At 37.6% G+C, this 25,333-nt stretch overlaps 1 protein-coding gene across 5 annotated transcripts; it reads right to left on the reverse strand.

Moving 5' to 3' along the window:
• Positions 1-571: 571 nt before the first annotated feature.
• On the reverse strand, positions 572-25,310 carry CENPK (centromere protein K). Of its 5 annotated transcripts, none has more exons than XM_040540690.1 (11): positions 25,220-25,310; positions 24,339-24,476; positions 22,351-22,428; positions 20,207-20,263; positions 17,381-17,453; positions 11,549-11,595; positions 10,092-10,174; positions 9,859-9,957; positions 9,491-9,626; positions 4,155-4,208; positions 572-1,215 (listed from the first exon to the last, which is right to left on the reverse strand). In XM_040540690.1, exons 2-11 carry the CDS (start codon positions 24,390-24,392, stop codon positions 1,057-1,059), a joined length of 840 nt encoding a protein of 279 aa, XP_040396624.1. In that variant the 5' UTR covers positions 24,393-24,476; positions 25,220-25,310; the 3' UTR covers positions 572-1,056. The 5 variants fall into 5 exon arrangements, with proteins under 5 accessions (XP_040396624.1, XP_040396628.1, XP_040396627.1 ...); XM_040540694.1 differs by having other exon boundaries at positions 22,351-22,454; positions 24,242-24,476; XM_040540693.1 differs by lacking the exon at positions 25,220-25,310 and adding an exon at positions 25,089-25,185.
• Between the last annotated feature and the right edge of the window lie 23 nt (positions 25,311-25,333).

Consider the following 25,333-nt stretch of genomic DNA (forward strand, 5'->3'; position numbering starts at 1 on the left):
CATCTGAAGCTGAAGCAGAAGGGTTTTCTGGAGTGGCAGTGAGTTCCATAATTTAATTTAAAGTTAACACACCACTCCAGGTAGGGTCTCACAACAGCAGAGCAGAGGGGCAGAATCACCTCCCTCGCCCTGATGGCCATGAGAATGATGCAGCCCAGAACGCAGCTGGCTTTCTGGGCTGCAGGCACAGATGACCGACTCATGTCAAGCTTGTTGTCAACCAACACCCCCAGATCCTTCTCCTCAGGGCCTCTCTCAATCCATTCTCCACCCAGCCTGTACTGGTGCTTGGGAAAGCCCCAGCCCAGCTGCAGGACCTTGCACTTGGCCTCGATGAACCTCATGCGGTCTGCATAAGCCCACCTCTCAAGCCCTCTGGATGGCATCCCTTCTCTGCAGCGTGTTGACTGCACTGCTCAGGTTGGTGGCATCAGCAAACTTGCTGAAGGTGCACTCAATAAAAGTGCACTTGGTAAAAAAAAAAAAAGGTATGTACAATGGAATCTACACTGAACTGTATGCAGATTAGACTTTTCTTCCACAAAGCCAGACAGCATACTCAAATGACACGTTTGATACTCAGTGGTTGATTTTAATCCACTGTACAGGTCTGCCCTTTCTATTTAGGTTTCACATCTCTGAGACACAGCATAACCCAAAAAGAGGCAGTTAAGGAAATACGCAGTTGTGGAGTTAAATGCTCAACATCATCAGCCCTTTGCACAGAAAGATGTGTCAACTTTCCACAGTGTATATCTTAAGAGCAATATATTTATTTGCAAAGCCTCTAGGAAACAACATATTGTTCATAAAGGAGTCAAGCTACTTCAGATCTTCACTCTACAGACTGCATAGAAATACCAAATGAAATTGAGAAGAGTTAAAAAGCACAGAATAGTCACATACAAAATATGACTTTTAAGTTAAACAGATTACTAAGTTCTTTACTGATCAAGTTGCTGATACAAACACATACATTCATCATAAAACATAAGTATGTCTTCCCAAGAAGAGGACTGGTGCTTTGCTCTGTTTTAAAGAAAAGAAATCTTCACACTATTGGTGAAAGGCTTCTAGGCGTATCCTGTCTGGATCTTCTGGATGTCTCAGGGCAATTCCACATCGCAGAAGCAGCTCAATATAAGGTGGCCAAAATGAGTCGTTGATTGTTACATAGGGTTCATGCGGTGTCCTCAATAATTTATTTATAAGGGTCTGGAAGACCAAAAGTACAAGATTTAGAACATGATGTAAAAATTAGAACTGGAATTCTTTTATCCAGACTGAGTTTTTCACAGTCTATCTAAAATTTTTATTGGATTTTAGATGGTGTAATTGTAAATGCCTAAAAAATATGAACATTAAGACAGTAAAACCTTACATAATTAATCTTTAGCCAGTATCTGTTAATACGGGGTTAAAAGCATCAAGTAAGAGAGGAAGCCAGTTGTTTGGAAATAACTCATATCAAAGCCATAACTGACTACCAACAAATAGTCTTTCTCCACCAATTCTTCAGATTCTAGAAGAAAAGAATGTCCATCTTACAATTCTTCTAAATGTATTCTCACTAGTAAGCTAAAAAAAGAAATGTCTTCCTAGATTTAATTGACTTTTTTTCCTGTATTTTGTGTCCTACTGTAGGCAGTGTTAGAAATAAAAAACTTTATGCCTATGAGAAGTTAAGCATCACTGTGATCGTTTGACAGTTTCACTGCTTTTACATACCAAAATCCTTCCGCTTATATCATAAGTGGATTATGCAAATTCTTATTATCACTTCTTGTTTGGGCATGACAAGCATCTTGGAAAAATTCAGCACCTATTCAGCACCTCTAAATAACTCCTTACTCCTCATTCTTTCTTTATCAAAGTATATCGTTAGCTAATAGACTTAAATGCAAACCCCAGTTTTGATGTTCTTTTTGTGTTTTTGAAGACCACGTTCATACCCTTGTAATACTGATCACTTGGAATATATACCTACAGATGATTTAACTTTACCTATCCTATGGTGCTTTCTCTCTTCACCCCAGATATTACATCTTTCTATTAAGATACTGTAAATGTCCTAGCTTTCCCAGTTTTAATAGGTACAAAATATTCTGCCTACCTCTCCTCTTTACTACTGAAGAAAAAAATGCATCAAAATCCTCATTAACAGACTTCATTTCTCTCCCCAAACACCTAATGCTATTTTCAGAACAAGAAACGCTCTTCCTTTTTTTCAGAACACTTCAAAGAATTGTTCCAGTTTGTCTTTTATATTCATCTGCTCCAATTCTGAATATTTACTCCAATTACATTGTTTTAGATGTTTTAGTCCTTTCTGACATCTGATACTCCAAAAACGCCTTTTATGGCTATTTACATGAATTTGTATTATAAACATCTTTCAAATCTTAAGTTAGTTTCACTAAATCCTCAATCCAATAGGAATAATCCTCAAACTGTGTAAAAGGAAAAAAAAATCACTACATTTATATATTAAAAATTATAGCTCATTAATTGAACAAAATTATTGAAATAAAAATTCTGAAGCTTAATGATAAATGAGATTACAGCTTTCTGAGGTGTCTTATGCTAATTTAATGAAGCAGATATTAATGTATCTAAATAATTTATAAGTATGCACCTAGCCTTTATTAAAAAATGTACACTTCTTATTCAAAAAGCAAACAGGGATTAAGGAGACATGGTCAGGAACACATACATTGGTTGCAATTCTGGGAATCCATTACATTTTCACAACAGCAAATCCTAAGTCTGTAATTACAATACAAAGACGACTTTTAATTTGTCTCTTCAAGAAACTATTATCTATATCTAAGCAAACAGTTTTGAAATTTAACAGGCACTTGAAACCAGAACCAAGTTGCTCAAGAGAGAAAAAAAACACAAAACATAAAAGAAAGATAAGGGACATTCACAATTTGGGCCAAAACAGTTAAAATTAAGAATAAATCTGAACTGCTGGAACTATTATGTTCTTCCAAATGGAAATCTGATATTACTTGCTGGAACTATCATGTTCTTCCAAATGGAAATCTGATATTACTTGGATGTGTTCATGTTTTAAAGAGATTAATATTATCAGAAAAATAAGAAGGACAATTTTAAAGCATTAAAAGAGCTTTAAAACTTGATTTCTGTAAGGAACATGCCTATTTCAAATTCTGATTTGTTTTCAAGGTCTGCCTAATTTGGCATTAATAGGCACACTGAGATACTCGAGGCATGTAAAATGATTTTGATGATATAAGTACCAATTCACTGTCTGGGCTTTAAACTAAAGTACAACAATGTCATAGTGACCGGATTGTACCATCTTAACACCAGAGTGTTGTTATTCATCAAGTTTTCCCTCAACAAAACAAAACAAAACAAAAAACACCCTGTAAAAATTGTTTTATTTTTATTTTCTAGTTCTAGGGAAGGTTTTACACATAGATGCTTACAAGCATTTGAAGAGTAAGGATGCAGGAGGAATAGGAAATTACATTTAAGACAAGAAGGAACAATGCTAGTGAAAAGATATTTAATGGTCTTTTAGAATTACGCTTTCTAATTCAAGATCGTAATTTACACTGAAATGAAAAATACACACTAATCAGTGTGTATCACACTTAATCCACTAGATTATACATAAATAATATACATTAACACATGAATCAGACTCACCAATTTCCTCATATGAAATATTACAATCCAGTTAATACAAGAGACTATATATTACTTAGTTCTCTGTTACTGTACTACATTTCAGAAATATTTGTATTTACATAGTACAAAACAGAGCATGAAATGGAACTATTTGATTTTTTTTCTTAACCAAAGTATTTGGTTCCCTCACATGAGCCACTAAGGCTCATAAAAGTTCTTTAAGAAAAACACTGTAAAATAAAGAAGTAAGGGATAATCAATCATTCTCCAGATCAAACAGAAAATACAGTTATCTAAACTACTGCCAAGATTTTAGTAAAAATTTGAGGGTTTAATTTTATAGGAATTAAAATAGGAATGTAACATTCTTAAACATTTTACTTTTTAAATATCTTAATTGTATGTCGTATACTGTTATCTTATTAATATATTGTGATCAGATCTGAGTAGTAGAAAATCACGTGAATCTCTACGTAACAAAATCATCTCACCTCTAAAATTTCATGCAGTGTTATCAGTTGTGTAGCTGACTCTTCAGACTTTTTCTGCAAAGATAACCACACCAGCCAAATTAACAAAGCCCCCAAACTAAATATTCAGGAAATATCTTAACTGACAGATTTAATTAATTTAAATTAATTTAAGACAAATAAATCACACAACTATTTTATTGCATAGAATAGAACACTTGAAAATAATATACTTTTTTGTTTAGTTATAATACAAATACAAGGTAGGATTTAAATCATTAATCTATTAGTGCAATATCATAAACTTTAATATTGTTAATCATAGCATCATTGAATCACAGATTCAGTGTTGGAAGGAACCCACAAGGATCATTGAGTCCAACTCCTGGCTCCACACAAGACCACCCAAAAACCAAACCAGATGTCTGAGAGTGTTGTCCAAACGCCCCTTGAAATCCATCAGGCTTGGTACCGTGACCGCTGCCCTGGGGAGCCTGTCCCAGTTCTCACTGCAGAACCTTTCCCTGACACCCAGCCCGACCCTCCCCTGTCCCAGCTCCATGCCGTTCCCTCGGGCCCTGTCGCTGTCCCCAGAGAGCAGAGCTCAGCGCCTGCCCTTCAGCTCCCCTCGTGAGGGAGCTGTAGACTGCCATGAGGCCTCCCCTCAGCCTGCTCTGCTCTGGGCTGAACAAACCAAGGGACCTCAGTCGCTCATACATCTTCCCCTCTAGACCCTTCACCAGCTTTGTAGCCCTCCTTTAGACACTCTCTAACGGTTTCACATCCTTTTTGTACTGTGGTGCCCAGAACCACACGCAGTACTCAAGGTGAGGCCGCACCAGTGCAGAGCAGAGCAGGACAATCCCTTTCCCCCGACCAGCTAGCAATGCTGTGCCTGATGCACCCCAGGGTACAGGGTTAGCCCCTTTTGCTGACAGGGCACACTGCTGCATCATGTTCAACTTGCCATCAACCAGAACCCCCTGACCCCTTTTCCGTGGGACTGCTTTCCAGCCTCTCGTCCCACAGCCTGTATATATATACAGGGTAGCCCCATCCCAGGTGCAGAATCTGGCACTTGCTCTTGTTAAACTTCCTATGGTTGGGGATTGCCCAGCTCCCCTAGTCTGTCAAGCTCTCTCTGTAAGGCCTTTCTACCTTTGGCAGAGGCAACAGCTCCTCCCAATTTAGTGCCATCCACAAACTCACTTAGTATACCTTCAAGTCCTGTACTCAAGTTATTCATGAAAACATTAAAGCAAACTGGCCCTAAAATGGAGCCCCATGCAACCCCACTAGTGACTGGCCACCAGCCTAATGAACCCCATTTACTATGGCCCTCAGGCCATCATATCGAAAGCTCTTCTGAAATCCTGAAAATTACATCAAGTGTCTTCCCTTGGTCAGCTAGGTGGTTGACCTTGTCCTAAAAGAAAATTAAGTTTGTTAAACAGGACCTACCCCTCCTGAACCCATGTTGGCTATGACCAATGACTGCATTGTCTTTCAGGTGTTTTTCTTGCCCTTCTTGGAAAATTAGGACATTTGCTGGCTTCCAGTCAACTGGGACCTCTCCAGATTCTCAGGACCATTGAAAAATAATTGAGAGGCCTTGCAATGACATCAGCCAGCTCTCTGAGTTTCCTGGGATGAATCCTATTGGGCCCCATACACTTATATGCACCCAGCTGGAGCACCAAATACTGCACAAATTGAGGGCTGGCTGGGAGTTTATTGTTACTACAGTTATGGTCCTCCCACTCAGGGCTCTGGGGGTCCTAGAGCCCATCTTCGGTGTTAAAGACAGAGGCAAAGAAGGCATTACATGTCTCTGCTTTGTCTACATCTCTATTTGTTAACTGACCATCCTCATCAAGTAATGGACTAGTTTTCTCTGGTCTCCCTTTTGCTGTTAACATATTTTAAAGACAGCCATTTTAATTGTCACTCACAGTACTGGCCAACTACAACTCTAACTGAGCTCTGACTGCATGAATTTTCTCCCTGTAACGATGAACAGTATCCCTGTAGTCCTCCCATGCCACCTGGCCTTGTTTCCTGTGGCCACACTTTATTTTTCCGCCTAATTTCTAGAAGATCCCTGCTCAGCCAACCTGGCCTTCTGCCCCACCTGATTGACTTCTATCATTTTGGAATTGCCTGTTCCTGTGCTCTTAAGAGGTGGTACTTAAAAATTTACTAGCAGTGATGGACCCCCATTGTCTTCAAAAGCAGTTTCCCGTTGGACATTACTAACTAGTTCCCTGAGCAGCCTGAAGTCTGCTCTTCCCATATCCAGGGTTAAAGGTTCGGTGGCAGTTTTCCTCCTATCACCAGAGATTTTAAACTTGACTACTCTATGATCACTATATCCAAGACAAACACCAATTGCCACTTCACATGAGACCCTCTCTGTTTAGAAGCAACAAATTTAGAGGGCACCCTTCCTAGTCAGCTTCCTTAGTACCTGTACCAAGAAGTTATCATCAAGGTGTTTTAACTAATGATTACTTTAATAACTTATTATTATTAAAGTAATTAAGAATTGCTTTAAAATTGTTACATTTAATCTTAGATAATTAAGTATACCTCCCTATGCCTAAGATTTAAAATGCAAGGTAATTCTTACTTCAATCCATATCCATACCAAAGGTGTCAGGCTGTGGCAACAAAAGCTAACTGATTCAGTCTCTCTGCCTGCTCCCAGTCCCAGGTGCTGATGTCTGGTAACATGAGGGTGGAACCAGAACAGGTTCACAGCAGCTCACGTTGCTGTCAGCCCCATAAGCACGTTCAGTCACACAGAACTACTGAGAGCACAAGAAGCATCCATGATGCGAAAGAAAACTACTGACAGAGTTAAGAGTTAGGTGCTTCAAGAGCATTGAACCAAGCTGGTAAGAGATGTTATCAATGAGTTCTGAACCCACCTAGCACCATCCTATTGCTAATGCAAACAATTTGTATTTCTGACACATTCAGGCAAATAACATAGGGGAAAATGGCTGTCTTTCCAGCCTTCACAGTTAATCACTTAGATGCAGATTGTGGGGGACCAGTGGCTGAGCCAGGGAGATCCAACTGAGTTTAAAGATAAAGCAGCTATGAACTCACAAGGACCAGAAATAGAAAAAATGGAGAGAGAGACAGAGAGAGAGACAGAGAGAGAAAAAGGACTGATCAGAAAATAAACTGTATTTAAGAACTCAAGAAATGTATAAATAAAATTAAGACAAGATAAGACCTTGCTAATATATCAAAATAAATTTTTACTTTGAAGTAAAATCATAAAAGGTAGAAGGTGAGCTTCTGTGAGGAGGGAAAGGGCAGATTAATCCCAAAGACCTCGTGTGATCCTTTTTTCTTTACATTTTAATATGGAAAATTGCATGGAAAAGAGACAAAGGCAGTGTAACTAATAAGTTCTAACAATCGGTATAACAAAGGCTGAGCAAATTCAAGGAATTGAATTTTGCTCTGGGGTGAGAAATTATAAAATAAAGTCTTCCTCACAATTCTGAAGCACACACACAAATTCACTGCTTCACACATTTAAAAATTCACTGGATATAACTATGAGCAACTTAATCCAATCTTGAAACTGGCCATACCTTGATGATTGGGTTGGATTGGAAGAAATCCAGAGGCCACTTCCAGCCTGAATTTTTCTCTGACATCACATATATGGTAGCAAATGAACTAATGTATCTCATACAAAATATATTTTAAAATAAATTACAATGACATCCATGGGAAAAAAAATGGACAACTGCTTAAAATGCATCTGGGAAAGTCATTGGCACTTGAAATGTCCTGGAGAAACTATAATAAGAACCAGCAAACAGGGAGATGACAGATGAGGCTGAAATGAGGAAATAATTGATTGAAAGAAGACTGTTAATTAAGTCCCTGAAATTTATTTTCTTAATGGTTTCACAAAATGTAGGCATGATCAATACTTAGTAATAGCAGGATACTGGAAGGCACTGATATATAGAAGAACTGAAATATACTACAGGAACATGTGTATGACTTCAAAGACAATCATTGTGCCTCAAAGGGTGGATTTGGTATTTCTGTGTGCTAAGTACGTAGTTCAGAGTGAAACCAAGACTTTTTAATAGAAGCTTAGGGCACATCAGTTAGAAATAACAGCAAGAAAAAAGACAAGGGTTTAATTTGTTGTTTTTGTGGTGATTATGAGCTAGTAATATTCTGTTTATAATACTGGTTTCTACCAGATTCCAACAAAAGATGAATCCTAGAGGAAGCAAATATAGAAAATGGGTATTAGGATAAGCCAAGGAAATGAAAAACTTACAAAAGAACAGGAAAGCTATGTTAGTTCTATTTGCAAAGCAAAGAAAGAAAGGGGATAAGATTGCTGTCTATAAATACACCAGGAGGAGTAAACACAAGAAAGAAAAAGAACTATTCTAAGGACAATACTGGCATAAGAATACATGGATCTGTGTTAGACATGAATAAATTTAAACTGTAAATTAGGAGACAGTTTCTAACCAGAGCATTGAGGCACTAGCACAAACTCCAATAGGAACAGGATTAACAACAACAACAAAATTTTAAATTAAGCTCAATCATAATCTAGAAATTGTATTATGTGGTTGTCTGCAATAACAGGGAACTAGATTCAGAAATCTATTTCTGTGTTCTGAAGTGTGTCTGAAATGCAATTCAACCCCCACCTTTTTTGTAGCATTTTGTAACTAGTCTTTCAAATAGTAGTGGTAAAAGGTTTATTTTTACTGCAGACTTTGAATTTGTTATGCAAAATACTCCCTGACTGCCTATTTTCCCTAAAGTTTAAGATAATTTTTGGCCGAGTTTGTCTGAACAGAAACTGATGGTTAACATTCTAAACTATGCTGTAATTATAAACACTTGTCCCTATTATTGTTCCAAAAACATTGTTAGGCAATTAAAATTTGTTTTGCCAAGGAAAATATGAATCCACTTGCCTAGTCCAGTAAAAAAAAAAAAAAAAAAGTAACGATTTGGAGTGAACCCCTCACCATTTCCAAATCTGGCACGGACTGCAGTCCAGTAAGAAATACAATACATCACTATGAATCTTATTGGGTAAAGGCTATGTGCATTAAAAAAGAAAATATTCAGCTGGGAACAGCCTTAGATAAAATAAACCAAGCTGAAAAATGTTGATTAAACATAAAGGATCAGCTGTAAGAATATAATTATTTACTTATTTTAGAATATAGCAGAAGACTCTCTGCCAGTGACTTTAAAAAGATACCATATCTAATTAAATAAAAATTGAACATTACAAATTCAATACTTAACAAAACAAAACGAAAACACCAAAAGAAAACAACCCTCACCTTTTTTTTCTTTTTAGCTCTTCCATCTTCCTCCGGAAGGGGAAAATGTTCTTCTAGGAACTCACCCAAAGCATTCAAGAGTTCTTCCTTATATGCCTTTACTTTCAAGATTTCATCTTTCAGTTCTCGGAATGCTCTAGTATCCAATATAATAGTAAAAACATACCAATAGAATATCAAATTCAACAGAAAAATTAACATTTTTCTCAATTAAAAATTGCTTATTTTCTATCGTTACAAAATCATAATCCTATTATTTGATTTATTTTACAAAACAAGTAGTACGTTTTTTAAGAATTCGTTTGCTCACTTGCTTCTCTTGAAATTTAAATTCTTCAAGACAAAAAAACTCAGTATTACAGCAATACCTTTTTTTGGAATGTGATACAACTTCATTTTCCATCTTTTTTTCAATTTCTTTAAGAGCATCTAGTATCTTCTCCTGTTCGTCATGCCACTGCTGTTCTCTTTGAAACATGAAAAATATCAAGTGGCACAACTGATACATACAGTTTTCCTTAAACAATCAGAAGAATAATTTGTGGTAAAAAAAAAAAAAAAAAAGCCTTACAACATTCTTAAGTCCAAATTACTGTATTACCTTTCCAAATCTTCTTTCAGTTTTTCATTCCTTGACTGAACTGTTGACAGCACCATTTCAAGATCTTTCTTTACTTTCTGCAACTGTAAGAAAGTAAAAATAAACCTACAGTTTGCAGATAGTCAAATCCCTAGTATTTGTTCTATGTAAGGTTATATCTGTAAAACTGTTTTCATATATTAGGTGAAGAGGGCATGTTATCTGTAATTTCTTAAGAAAGCAGACTATGGAGTGACATACTATTTTTAAATGTGTCTAGAGCCATATAAAATGTCTCTAATCCAGATGCTCATTAATGTCTTATTGAAGCTCTGTAAAACAACAAAGTTCTTCACAGCACCCAAAGCAGATCATGAAGCACACACGTGAACTGCCTACCTGAAGAAACACTGAAAACACCTACAGCAGCAGGGCTGCATTTTTTAAACTCACTGAAGCTGTTTGCAAGAATGAATCCATGTTAAATACACTATTATAAAAGGTATAGCATTGAAAAACGAAGATGCTGCAAGAAAGACTAAGTGCTTACATGAATTACATGGTCCTCAATGATAAGGACCTACAAGGGAGAGGAAAGAGGAAGAAACAAAGATACTGCAGCCAGAAGCTATATGTGCTCCCAATGATAGGAAACATACATCTCAGAGGATTGGGTCTTTCAATAATGCATTATGTTCTAAAATGCAATATTTCTAACATTTTATGTCTTTTAATAAAAACCTATGATTTTGGTTGTATTTTGCCTCCACAGACAGTGGAAACTATTTTATAACCTGCTCAAACAAAAATTATTCTACAGATGCAAGCGTGCCCTGTGTATGCGATACCTGAAAAAAGATTGGAACCCTCAACAAAACAAGCCACAAAATGGAGTATCAGATCAAACGTGTTAGAGCAATACAGTCAAATCAGTTTGTAACCAAACAACACGTTAACTCTGGCTCTTAACTGCAGTTGGGTTTTCTGTTGTCAGTGATTCCAGAGGGAAGAAAGCTGCTTGGAGGAAGAAAACCAAAAGGTACTTTTTAAAAAAAACAAAACACGTAGTAACATGCACATTATCAGCTACTGTTGCATAGCAGTGTCCAACTAATATAGTGTAATGCTACCGCTAACATATTCTTGATTTGCCCTTTCTTTCAAGTTTGGTAGAACTTGAAGATATATTTGCACTGAATGCCAGATCTATGAATACCAGCAATTCTTTGTAACATATAATGTTACGCTATTTTATACCAAGTATGAAATGCAATACATTGAAAACTTTTGCTTAAAAAAGTCATTCACTGTAACTAAGAAATTTCAGTAATTATAATTCAGAGGAAGATAAACATCAGAACAGCCACAATGCCTAAAGAAACATACAAAATAGCTTATCAATAGACCACCACAGGAGCAGATGTAGTTTTTCATTTTTTCAAAAAAGTGATATCTGTTAACAAACAAAAGAGACTTACCTCTTCTTTTCCTAATGTTAGCAGTACCTCTGGATTAGTCGAAATTACTGAAAAATATAATGAATTGACTTTTATGCACTGTGTGATATAGGTTTGTTTTTACTGAAAAGCAGTCTGTCTAGAGAGAAACTATTGTAGCCTCTAAAATGCTGGGCTAATATTCTGTCACTTTGGAGTGAAAAAAAAATGTGTTAACACTTTTGCATTACTTTTTTATACATGAATGAGCACAGGCACGTAACACTGAAATGTGAAGTATGTACATCAAGTTAAGCAAGCCTGATTTTTCGGTGGAAAAGATTCCATCAATATCAATGTGTGGAATCAAATTGCTCCATTCTTCAAATTCACTGTAACACATGTTCATCAGATAATTAAGGAACCCTGAGAATGATCAGTGTTATCTTAATTTTACTTTGAGAGCTGACATACACTAGTTTTTCCATTGCATACCCAACTCATTTTATGACATTATAAAAACTTACTTCATCTGAATGTTTGGCCACATTTTCTACAGTCTGTATCCCCACACTTTGCAAATATCAAATTTAAGTTATGCAGAGAATGACAGTTTCACAGGGTCACAGACTAGTTAAAGTTGGAAGGGACCTCCGGAGATTTTGTAGTCCAACCCTGTAACATAAAGCAGTGTCAACTGCAGCAGGACGTCCAACTGCATTTTCTTAGGATCACTAAGTGAACTGGATTCCTGTACTGTAGTAATAAACTGTCTTTTACCTCTTTTCTTTATCTAGCTTGTATTTAAAAGGGTCAAGGAATTCAGTTATTTTAAAACTGCTCTCATGAGACACACCTGAAGTCCTGCGTTCAGCTCTGGGGCCCCCAGCACAAGAAGGACATGGACATATTCAAACAAGTCCTGAGGGGAGTCCAAAAGGATGAACAAGGGGCTGGAGCACCTCTCCTGTGAAAACCGGCTGAGGGAGTTGGGGTTGTTCAGCCCGGAGAAGAGAAGGCTCTGGGGAGACCTGCCAGTACCTAATGGGGGCCTACAGAAAAGCTGGGGAGGGACTCTGCCAAGGAGTGGAGTGATAGGACAAGAGGTAATGGCTTTAAACTACAAGAGGGAAGGTTTAGATTAGATGTAAGGAATAAGCTCTTCACTCAGAGGGTGGTGAGGCACTGGCACAGGCTGCCCAGAGAAGCTGTGGATGCCCCATCCCTGGAGGTGCTCAAGGCCAGGCTGGATGGGGCTTTGGGCAACCTGGTCTGGTGGGAGGTGTCCTTGCACATGGCAGGGGGTTGGAACTGAGTGGTCCTTAAGGGTCCTTCTAACCCAAACCACTCTATGATTCTACTTCAATAAAAATTCCAGTAACAAAAATGAAAAATATTAAACCTCCCATAAAAGCATTTTTTCCTAAATACAATACAGTGGATTCCATTAATTTCTGAAAGTACATTTGTGATAAAGTAATTTTACAGTAGTTTTACATTCTCTACAAATTTTGAGAAACCTTGTATTAGTAATTTTAAGCAGTATTTGTTCAGTGATGAAAATGTAATCTGCCAAACCAGTGAGCTCAAAATGCAATCAAATTACATCTCAGAATAAATTTTTTACTTTGAAAATTATTGTCTCTAAATCTCAAAACAAAATATGAGTATAGCACTCCCATATTGAGCTTATGTTTAAGAACTGTAGGAGGCAGCCATCTGTGCTGGTTTTATTAGACCAATATTTTTTTTTTAAGGACATGATTATCCTATGTGCGGATGATAACATTCCATGTTGATTTACACCCACATTAGAGTTCCTTTCATTGTCATATTTGGAGAAACCTGTTCAACACCTCCCCTTCACCCCCCTGTGATTATAGTGAGCATGTATTTGCCAATATTGTGCCCAAAGAAATGTAAAATTGCCAAGTTACAACCTCTGAAAATAAGGCTTAAAATTGAAATACTGTGACAGGCCCTCATTTACAAGAAATAAGCTAGCCATTACTAAAAACAAAATCCGAAGTAACAAGTCAGCCTGACATTCACACCATATTAGCAATTAGCAATTTCTGTTACTCCTATTTAGATTAATTCAGACAGTGTTTTCAATCAAGTAATTGCTCCTTCAAAACAAACAATAGGTATGCCATGGTGTTGGCTGGGATAGAGTAAATTTTCTCTGTAGCAGCTTGTATGATGCTATGTTTTGGATTTGTCCTGAAAAGTGCTGATAACACACTGATGTTTTCAGTTGTTGCAGAGCAGTCCTTAAACAGAGCCAAGGACTTTTCAGCTCCTCGTGCTGCCCTGCCAGCGAGGAGGCTGGGGGTGCACCAGGAGCTGCGAGGGGACACAGCCAAGACAGCTGGCCCAGACTGGCCAAAGACATGCTTCATACCACACAACACGCTCCAGAATAAAAGCTGGGAAAAAGAAAGAGGGAGGGACGTTCAGAGTAATGGAGTTTGTCTTCCCAAGAAACCTTTATGTCTAATGAGCCCTACTTTCCTTGAAGTGACTGAACACCTGCCTGCTGATAGGCAGTAGTGAATGAATTCCCTGTTCTGCTTTGCTTGTGTACAAGGCTTTTGCTTTACCTAGTATACCATCTGTCTCAACCCACGAGTTCTCACACTTTTACCTTTCTAGTTCTCTCTCCTATCCCACCCAGGGATGTGAGCACGCAGATGTGTGGTGCTGAGCTGCCTGTCGCAGATAAACCAGAACAAGGTAGAAAGAAGCCATGAAGAACGTGAAAAATTTAAGCACAGTAGACCCTCCATTTTCATATACACACTGTAACCCTATTTAAATTCTTAGCAGCAGCTTCTTTTTTCCTTCTCTTATAAAAGTAGCCAAAAAGGCAAAGCTATGACTGCAGAATGATATTATTTGTACTATGATATGCATAGATCATCTCTCCAGTATAAAATTAAGATTTCTAGTAATAAATCTTATCACCTGGGAACAAGTATGAATGGTTGAGTGAAGCAACTCAGCAAGCCAATAAAAACAGGTCAAGCCCCAAGAATATTTTTAAACAAATAGCCTGAAGTTTAAAATAATTGCATGTTTTTGTAAAGAAACCTAACATCTCCAGGTATTTTATCCAGATAAAAATGAAGAGTGTTTTCAGTTCATTTCCTTTCAGCCAGCAGCTTATTCACGAACAGCAGCCAAGAACCAGTATTTCCTAAATTTATTCAATGTCATACTTTTGGTCTACATACCTCTACTCTAAGAAGCATTTGGGGCTGACTACTCTCACAGGCTTGCAAAGCACATGAACTATAAATTTATTCCAACAGAAAAACAGCATCTATTTATAAGAAAAGAGAACCATTTGTATTTTTTCTAACCCCTATTACTTGTTCATATGCTATGCAGCAGTTAACTGAGCTTTGAAAGAAGCTAGAGAAGTGACTTTAATGTTCACCTAGAAACGCATTCCAGTGCGACCAGAGTATTGAAAATCACCATTTGCTGTCTACATTGGGTTTCCAAAATGCTAGGAATGTTAGGAAGACCAAGACTCGTCTGGCATTAAAAAATTCAAAAGTGTTGAGCCAATGTATGCATTTAAAGATAAATGAACAAATGTTACTAGGCTGAAAGGTGCTAACAGGTCCTTGACATGGGACATAAAAGTGGATGCTAACAAATACTAGTGACGGTGCAGTGTAAACTGTCTTATGAGTCTCTAAACAGGACATCTGGAAGAGCAGATTACTTTACTCACAGATACTGAATGGTTACTTTTGCATTGTCTGGTCACATCAGCCTTAAAACAGCAGAATCAGTTAGCACTGATGCTTACATACAGAAGGCATTTGGAAGAACTAAGAAATTTGTTTGTTCTGACAGATATGCTGAACAACTATGAGACCTACCACTTGTCTCAGTGGTTTGTGCTTCTTAGGATCACTAAGTCAGCTCGATTCCTGTATTGTAGCAATAAATTAAAAGAGTTTTTACCTCTTTATCTAGCTTGAATTTAAAGGGGTCAGGCATTTCAGGTATTTTAAAACAGAGTAGTGGGTTTACCACTAAAAGTTCACTTCAAGGTTTCAGCTAGTAAATGATAATAAAGCACACTTCTGTACAAAATTAACTGAAAAACAAACAAACAAACAAACAAAAAAAAACAAAAAAACAAGGAAGTACAGATAAAAATACATCTGGATAAATTACAATTAGGTATTTAGCCACACTTGCAATGACTAAAAATATATCAGCCTCTTTTATAACAGCAAGAAGACAGAACTAGCCATTTACCAAAGTAGTTCTGTCCTAAAAAGGAAGTACAGATTAAAGAAATGGGGGAGCAATATGAAAGGTGACAGATGTCATCTACCTGAACTTGTGCAAAGCATTTGACACTGCCCTGGACAATATCCTTGTCTCTAAATTGGAGAGACATGAGTTTGATGCAAGACCACTCTGTGGATAAGGAATTTGCTTGGTGGTCACATTCAAAGAGTTGCAGTCAATGGCTCAATGTCCAGGTGTAGACCCGTAATGAGTGGAGTCCCTCAGCGGTTTGTATAGGGACTGGTATTATTTAATGTCTTTGTTGGAGACATGGACAGCAGGCTTGCATGCACCCTTGGCAAGTTTGCCGATGACACCAAGCTGTGGTGTGGTCGACACGCTGGAGGGAAGGGATGCCATCCAGCGGGACCTCAGTAGGCCTGAGAGATGGGCTTATGCGAACCTCATGGGGTTCAACAGGGCCAAGTGCAAGGTCCTGCACCTGGGACTGGGCAATCCCAGGCACAAATAAAGGCTGGGCAGAGAATGGATTGAGAGCAGCCCTGAGGAGAGGGACCTGTGGGTCCTTGATGAGAAGCTCACCATAAGCCAGCAATGAGCACCTGCAGCCCAGAAAGCCAGCCGGGTCCTGGGCTGCACCAAACGCAGCATGACCAGCAGGGCGAGGGAGGTGTTTCTGCCCCTCTGCTCTTGTGAGACCCCACCTGGAGTCCTGTGTTCACCTCTAGGGCCCCCAGCACAAGAAGGATGTGGACATATTCGAATAAGTCCTGAGGGGGGCCACGAGGATGACCAAGGAGCTGGAGCACCTCTCCATGAAAACAAGCTGAGGGAGTTGGGGTTGTTCAGCCTGGAGGAGAAAAGCCTCGGGGGAGACCATACAGCAGCCTTCCAGTACCTAAGGGGGCCTACAGGAAGGCAGGAGAAGGACTCTTTGTCAGGGAATGTAGTGATAAGACAAGGGGGAATGGCTTTAAAAGAAAACAGATTTTGATTAGATATACGGAAGAAGTTCTTTACTCAGACGGTGGTGGGGCATTGGCACAGGTTGCCCAGAGAAGCTGTGGATGCGCCATCTCTGAAGTGTTCAAGGCCAGGTTTCATGAGGTTTTGGGCAACCTGGTCTGGTAGGTGGTGTCCCTGCAGGGGGTTGGAACTTGGTGATCCCTCCCAACACAAACTATGATTCTACGCTTCTGTAAACATTCACAGAAAGGAAAAAAACAAAAAACGGGTGACAGCATAACAAGCTTTTGTGATCTGGGGCAAGACATTTTAGGAAATCTGCTAACAATTATTTCCCATTTAACTGACTGATAGTGGAAGGAACTATGCGTTCTTGTCCAGAATCATATGTTACAGTAGACCTTGCTTTGAGAGGAACTGAAATGATAAAAGAATATGGCATAACAACTATAAATTAAACATACATGCTATGGTGGGAAATGTTACATATTAACTAGTTTAGCATGGTAATACAACAAGACATACATAACATAATACAATGAGAGAAAAACATACATGGCCTAAGATGCTCAGATAAAAGACCTTGCAAAAGTTAATGTGAGTAAGCCTTACATGTAAGCAGCTACTTACTTTCAGGACTTCTTTTCTGCCATTGAGTAAACTCCGCTGTTAAAGCTTTCATTCGCATCATTAACAAGGAAAGCTGTATAACAAGAAATTAAGGATCTGTTTAAGTGTGTTGAGTTGTTCCAGAGTAAAATAAGATAGATTGGGATAAAAATTCATTTATTAGGTTTATACAGAAAAAAAAAACCACACAACAAAAGAGCACCTATTGGAATACACAATTTATACCTTCAAAAGGATTAAAAAAGCCAGTTCCAGTGATCAAGAAATGTTTTCATTCTTATTCCAAAAGGTGGAAATCAGAAGTACCCTGAATTGGTATTTTACCCCTTAACTTCCTCTTCAATATCTGACAATCACCACAACTGAAGATGAGCCACTGCAAGCCACAATAATATTTCACACCCTCATTACTTCTTAGATGCATGGCTGATACACATGTAAGGTTAAGTAGACTGATATTGATAGGCGTGATGACTAAATAAAAGAATATCTTCCCCCGCCCCCCCCCCAAAAAAAAAAACACAACACAGCCAACCAGTAGTCAAATATATCTTCTATCAAAACTCCATATGTGGACTCAAGAAAAAAATGTTTTGGACTACTGCTCTAGCTCACTGTAATCACTGAAAATATAGCAGCAATAAGACTACACATTGGTTTAGAAAAGTTTATGAAAAACAAAACAACAACAACAAAAAAAAAACCCAGCCACAGATCCATAAAAGATGTACTTAGTTTAAATTAAATGTATTTAGTTTATTACGCTTTAGAGAAAGAATATATGCATTATTACTATTCCATTTCCTGAAGCTGGGGACTGCACCTATTATTTTTCTTCAAATACACCTATATGTAATATGTATTATCATATGTATGTATCATACAATGTCTGATAGGAAGTTAACCTATCATTGAAATGCAACAATACCGCTAATATAGTCAAGCATTCAATGCATTCAGTAAAAGGCACTGCAGATTGCATTTAGCTTTTCCTCAACCGACGGAAAGAGAAGGAGAAAAAAGTGCTAAGAATCATCAGGCAAGATCTCATAATAAATATATCAAGAATCAAAAACGTAAGTGTTGCTTTTCACCACTCAAAATAACTTTGAAAATAACTTTGAGAAGTACATCTCCAAAAGACAACCTTTTAAAATATTAGGCAGAATTGGGAAAAGCAAAACAACAACAACAACAAAAAAACTCAAACCAAAATAAATGAACTACCATACAGATGTTTTTCATTTCGCACATCAGGTGGCATCAATCCCTTTTGTAATACTGGAGCACCACTCTTGACAATACCATCACTCTGCTCTTTCATCTTTTAAACTCGATAAAAAGGATGTACAAAGTGTTCTGGTTGCTCCAGTAACTGGACATCAGATATACAAATAACTTAACACCACCTTTCAGCAGCTGTAAATCAAGCACTCTTCAACAGACAAAGAGATACAGCCGGTATTCATATCAGGTGTCTCTCTCACACACTATATATATTCCCAGCAAAATACGCTGCTCAGTAAGGAAACCATGACATTGTAGAACAGAATCATCCCGAAGCTTAAAGAATAAAACTACATGGAGTACATTGCAAGATTATGATCTTAAGGTGATTAAGAAGTGAACATCAGTGACAAGATTAAGAGCAAGAAAAAACCCACAGCTTCTTTGCCAGCTGCAATGAAAATAGAAGTGCCTATATCAGGGATTTAATAAGATCATAACAAAATTGCTGACAGAGGGTCCAACATGACCTTTTCCTCTCCTCCCCATTTTCTGTCATGAAGTACAATAATATATCCTTGCAACTCCATTTAATCATTGTCTTGCTATAAGGGTTTTTAAGAAAAGCACATCTTCAAAGTTTGAGTATTAATTACAAGGCTTTTACAAGGCACGATTACAAGTATACAAGGTGCACTACAGTAAAGCTGGAAAGAAGCTTAAAAACTCTGCGCCTACACCCAATGAAAATTATACAAGAATTATTTCTGCTGTTAGGATTTTATCTAGTCCTGTAAGAAGAAAAAGATTGTATTGTATGGATGTAAACATCCATCTTTAGTTATTATTTATTCTGATTAAATAACAGTTTAGAACACAGTTTATTAGTAGCAAGAGATAAACATTAGTAATTCAATATCCGAATGTGTTCTACAAATACATCTCTGAAAAAAATACTGTTTCTGTTAATCATTCAAATATATTGAATGAACTATATGAATATACTTACCGAAGTCCTGTAAGAAGATTTATAAAATGTATGTATTTCACTCACCCATCCAATATATTTTCAAATTTATGGTCCACAAACAAATTCCATTTCAAAAGTTCGTATTAAGAATTTACAAGCAACTAAACAGTGAGCCAACAGTGCCTTTTTCCATGTTCCCCAAAATTTCAGGATACAGGAGCTCATGTTCATGCAGTCAACAACACTCTAATAATTTCTAATTCAAGCATATACGTTTTCTAATGATATCCACAAATTGTGAAAATTCTAGTTTCCAAAAACAAATTTCCAGAATAAAACTAAAGGGATATAGTTTTAAAAATACATGTACAATGATTTGCTGCTTATGTTAGTCATACATCAGGTTGTACATATAGGACTGCTTGTAACCTTTTTGTTATACAAAAACGCAACTTTTCAGCATTTGCTGGACACTAATATACTTCAAAATAAAGTCTCAAAGTTAATACAAGTAAAGCTGCCAACTTTAGAGAGTAAGTGAAGATAATTTCCTTTCCTTCTTTTGGAAGCACACCATTTCATTACAGAAAAACAAGCATTTTGTGGAGTATAAAAGAAAAATGTCTTACTTTGGCATCTGATTCTGCCAGTGGTTCTGCTCTTATAAGTGTTAGCTTGCTCTGACACTGGGTAAAAAACAAACAAAAGACAGAAAATGTTTACTCACTCATGCCTTTTGCAGCAAAGAAATATGATGTTTAGAAATTCCACCAAAAACTGTTTATTATAAGAAAAAAAGCTTTTACTTGGCTCTTACCATGTCCCTTGGAATTTGACCCAGAACAGCAAATAAGAAATAGTTTGAAACCATACTGCAGTAAAAAAGTAGAACTTAATTGAAAAGTAGAAAACCATCAGCTAACAAAAGAGGATGTATGATTTCAGGAAAATGGCAAGTTAAAAGGGAAAAGTTGGTATGGAGAAAGATACTGAACAGATAAAGAGCATGAGAAACTGGGAAAAAATGACAAGTCATGGACAAGGCTGAATTGGGGAATCTGCTACAAAGTAATTAGCACACTAAGTGCTACTATCCTAGCTTTCTAAATAGAGATATCACATTATAACACACATTTTGTTTCAAATCATTTAGTAGGGCAATATACTTCAGGTGGTTTTTTTGTTTGTTTGTTTGTTTTGTTTTTGTTTTTTGAGTGCAATGTATCAGCTCCCATTGACTACAATGGGATGTATACCAAGACTGAAGTTCAGGTCACCACAGCTATCCAAGGCTTTAGCATAAGTCACCTGCTAAATAAACTCTTTCTTGTTTTGTAACTGTCAGCAATTTGTTCTGCTCCAGGACAGCGCAGGATGCACTCTACTAAGGAGAATTACTAAGTGGTTCTTGGAAGTCTTATTGCTAATATTTTGGAACTAAACACAGCATAGGATTTCTCCAGTAAGAGCTGCTAATTGTGACACTGTAACTGGAACACTGCATCACAAACCATATAACCTGAGGTACTAATTCAATGATTATCAGTCATTTAAACTTTTTTGCTAAAGCATACTTCCATCCAGGATGCAACATCCCTTGCATATAACACACATTTTAATCTTCCTGTATTGTTATGGTCATGCTGGGAATGAGATTTTTTTTCAATGAAATTAAAAATAATAAACATTCTGTTTTCTCCTCTAATTTGAAACTCTCAAAGAAAGTTCACAACCTCTGAAACGGTACCAAGCAAAACTTCTGTTGGTAACTTATGAGAATATTTCAGAAACCTTCCTAGTACAGGATTCCCTGCCACTTGTTCAGTATTAACACGTGCATTGTTCCAAATTCTTAATAACATGAAAAAGTGTTAGGTTTACACATAAAAGCAAATAAAATCACATTATCCTTTTAAAATCTAATTCTATGCAATTTACGAACCATGGTCTGTATGTACTTTGTTATACTTTAAGATGAGAAGCATTCTTACATCAGTTTCTGATACTTTAATACCTTGAAATTATAATGTAAAAACACAAGCAAATAAGTGGTACATAAAAACCATGTAAAACTCAAGTGAAGCAATTAAGACACTCAAAATATAATTTAGAACATGAGTTTTCAGTAAACTTAGCAGAATCTTATAGAATGCCTAACGTTTGCTCACAACTGTCACAAGTTTATCTTTGCTGGGACTGGCCTAAGTAAAAAAATGCAAATAAAAACAACTTGCTTTAGAATGTTATCATTAGCATTTTGGATTGTCTGTCAAGCGAGATAAATTTTATGATTGAGGATGTAACCGTCAGTTTGCATGAGTGTATGCTAACAGAACCATCCTTCTGAGCCTCTCTTTCTCCTCCCATTGTGTCTTTCCTATATAAGACCTTATGTACTTGTGAACCATAACTGACTCCCACCTTGCATGAGGCTGAAGTAAGAAGGATCTCAGTCTCAGTGTAACCATACTACCAGAATACAACTATTTTTCTGTTTTCCCTAGTTTTAATACATACTCCCATTCTATTAAATATTTAACTCCCACTAAACATTTAACTAAATCAGCACACCGTAAACAAATATTGACACCACAAAGCATTCTTCATTCCTGCCAGCACATCTACCTTTGGCCTTTTTGAAGGTCATCTTCCTTTTGCTGTTGTTGTTTCTTTGGAGGGGGTGCAGTAAGCATACAATGAAGGAAGAGGAAATAACAAAAAATGCTCAGTACAGTTAACAACAAATCTGGTCCAATATTCATGATTTACATACCTCTTCCATCTGCTCCCAGATACTCTCACATTCATCCAAGAGTTCCTCCTTGGCATCTACAGAACTTGGTTCTTCAGACTATTCACAAGCAAATCTAGTGGTTACTATGCAGATCAACAATAATTATTAACACATTACTGAATCATACCTGCTATGTTAGGTCAAACAAGTACCAGAGCAATCCCTTTGGGTACGGAAGTTTTTAGTTAACTCCCCAGTATTTCTAGACAGGACCTAATCATTTAGTAACATCAACTAACTCTAATATTGTAGCAAAATTTTGAAAAAGGACACTAAAAACATTTTTAATTGAATCACAAAGACCTGAATTTTGAAAACTGCTTTGAATCATCTGCATGTTCTTGCTCTTTTTGTTTTTCCTGACAACTTAAATAAAGAAACAATGAGAGAATAAGTGCGTATCTTCAAAGCCATAATTTTCTTCATATATCCACAAAGCTCTTAAGGATAGTTACTTCTGCTCTGTCTTATAGTAAGTGTCCTAATCTGTTTCTCCTTAGGACACTTCTCAGATGTTAAACAAAAAGACTTGGAATTCAAGTGTCCTGGGGGTTGCTAGAAAAAAACGAACAACAAAAGAACCTGAAAGATATGCAGCCAACTAAATAAAGAGAGCACTTGGATGGCCAGCAGAAAAGCATCAAGGGTTAAGTTATAAAGTTTGAGAAACCATTGGGTTAAATAGAAACATACATATTTAAAAATGTGATCCCAGTTAAGTCTATAGAGAGAGACATTAAGTGACAATAGCAAGTAAGAGAAAAAACACGAAGTCCAAAATGGCACTCAAAGGGAGTTTTTTTTAACAGTTAGGACATTTTTAAAAGTATTTAAATGGATCACTGAGCCCACCAAATAGGTAAAGATTAAAAAGAAGCATTAATAAACACACAAAGAAGAAATAAGTGTCTTCATCATCTTAATGATTCAGAAATTCCTAAGTCAACCTTTTGTTCTTTTTCAGAATAAAAGTAAGGCATCACAGAAAAATATGCTGAACAAATTAATTTCAAAAAAGAGTGAAATATTCAACTAGTACTTCCAAAGTTCAAGAATGCCATAGCAGAGTGGTTAAGAAAAAAATGAAATAATCATAATCTCTCCCTGAACACTGACAGTATTCTAGAAAACTGAAAAGTAGCAATACCTCTACTAAGCCTTCCTGGCAAATTTGTTGCATCAATAATTAAAAACAGAACACTAAGAAATCTGGATCACCATGATCTGATAAGGTCTAACGAGTACAGTTTTTACAAAGGAAAATCATTATCTTCTTAACAGTCTTGGAATGTCTCCATAACATGAAAGAGAACTAGCTCACATAATTTATTAAGACTTCTGAAATGGCTCCAGCTAAGTCCCCCCACAGAAAGCTAATAAAGAAGCTAAGCAGTCTTGAGATGCGACTTTTTTTTTTCTCTGAGACCAGAAATTGGCAAGGGGACAAACAGAAATAAAGCTTTAATAGATCATATTCACGGCAAAAAGCCAAAGCAGCAGAGCTGAGAGGGCCTGAAGTTAAAGCAAAACAAAACAAACAAAAAATAACATCGGGAAACTTGAAAGCGGTGTTGAGATCTCATCCCCCAAAAGTCTGATCCCCATTTCACCCTGGACCACTACTCAGTAATACAAATCATCAGTGTGAAAATATGACACGAAATAAATCTCTCTAAATACGTAGCAAAAGATGTTTAAAAGATTACAATGATTTTAACATTGTTGACCTTCAAAACTTTCCCACCTGCTTTTACAGTTACAAAATGTATATATTTTGAGGAGATACTATAGGCCTCTCTCTATACCAGCAACTAAATTCATCTGTGGTCCCTAATACCCTGCTGTTAATTTTAACTTCTAAAGTCCTTACATCAAAGTGTCATGTTTTTTGCATATATCTTTCCTTGTATCATTCAGTTTCCCCTTTTTCTGTACGGTAATACAAGGTTTCTGTTTGTACTTCATACCTCAAAAACGGAGGTTTTTTGTGTTGCTTTACCACTCATCTTGGAGCTTTGCATTGTTATTCTTGACACGTTATTCTTTCTTGTTATTCAAGCGTTGACATGTTATTCCTTCTTGCCTCGTACACAGGCAACACACAACTAGGTAAAACAGGCAGTACACAATTAGGTCAACTTTTTTTTTTTACTTGGTAAATACACCAACTTCTTCCTTAAAGATTCTTCAAAAAAATAAGACCTTCTTAAAAAAATGTTTAGCTGGTGAAGGAAAATAAACAATAATGATACCCTCCCCCCCCAAGGGAAAAATGCTTTTACTTCAAGATTTCACAATTGCTGCTATTGTCTCTCACATACAGATAAGGAATATCAACAAAAGACGTGCAAACGACACATCTAATTTGTCACGACCCAAAAAGACCACACAGCTGAGATCTCTGTTGAAGGCAAGTGAATTACAGAAATCACAGAATCATAGAGTGACTTGGGTTGGAAGGGACTTTAAGGATCACCCAGTTCCAAGCCGTTCCACGGGCAGGGACACCTCCCACCAGACCAGGCTGCCCAAAGGCCCATCCAGCCTGGCCTTGAGCACCTCCAGGGATGGGGCACCAAAGCTTCTCTGGGCAGCCTGTGCCAGCGCCTCACCTCCCTCTGAGTGAAGAATTCCCTCCTTATACCTAATCCAAACCTACCCCCTGCGCGACAAATACCATTCCCCCTAATCCCGACGCTAGGAACCACGGGGAGAACCCTCTGCCTTAGCTGTAAGCCCCATTTAGGCGCTGGAAGGCCACCACACCCCCCCGCCCCCAGGGCTGAGGGCTACCCCCCTCACAGCCCCCCATGGCCGAGGGGCGAAGCACCCCCCCGCCGGCCGTTACCATGGCGCCGCCGCTCCCTCCGCTGCCCCAGCCCGGCCCGCGCGCGCGCGGGGCTCCCGCCTGTGCCCGCGCTCCGCGCTGATTGGCTGCGCGCCGCGGCGTCGCTTCGGGGCG

Source organism: Cygnus olor, chromosome Z (genome assembly GCF_009769625.2).
Source record: "Cygnus olor isolate bCygOlo1 chromosome Z, bCygOlo1.pri.v2, whole genome shotgun sequence".
Lineage (NCBI taxonomy): Eukaryota > Metazoa > Chordata > Aves > Anseriformes > Anatidae > Cygnus > Cygnus olor.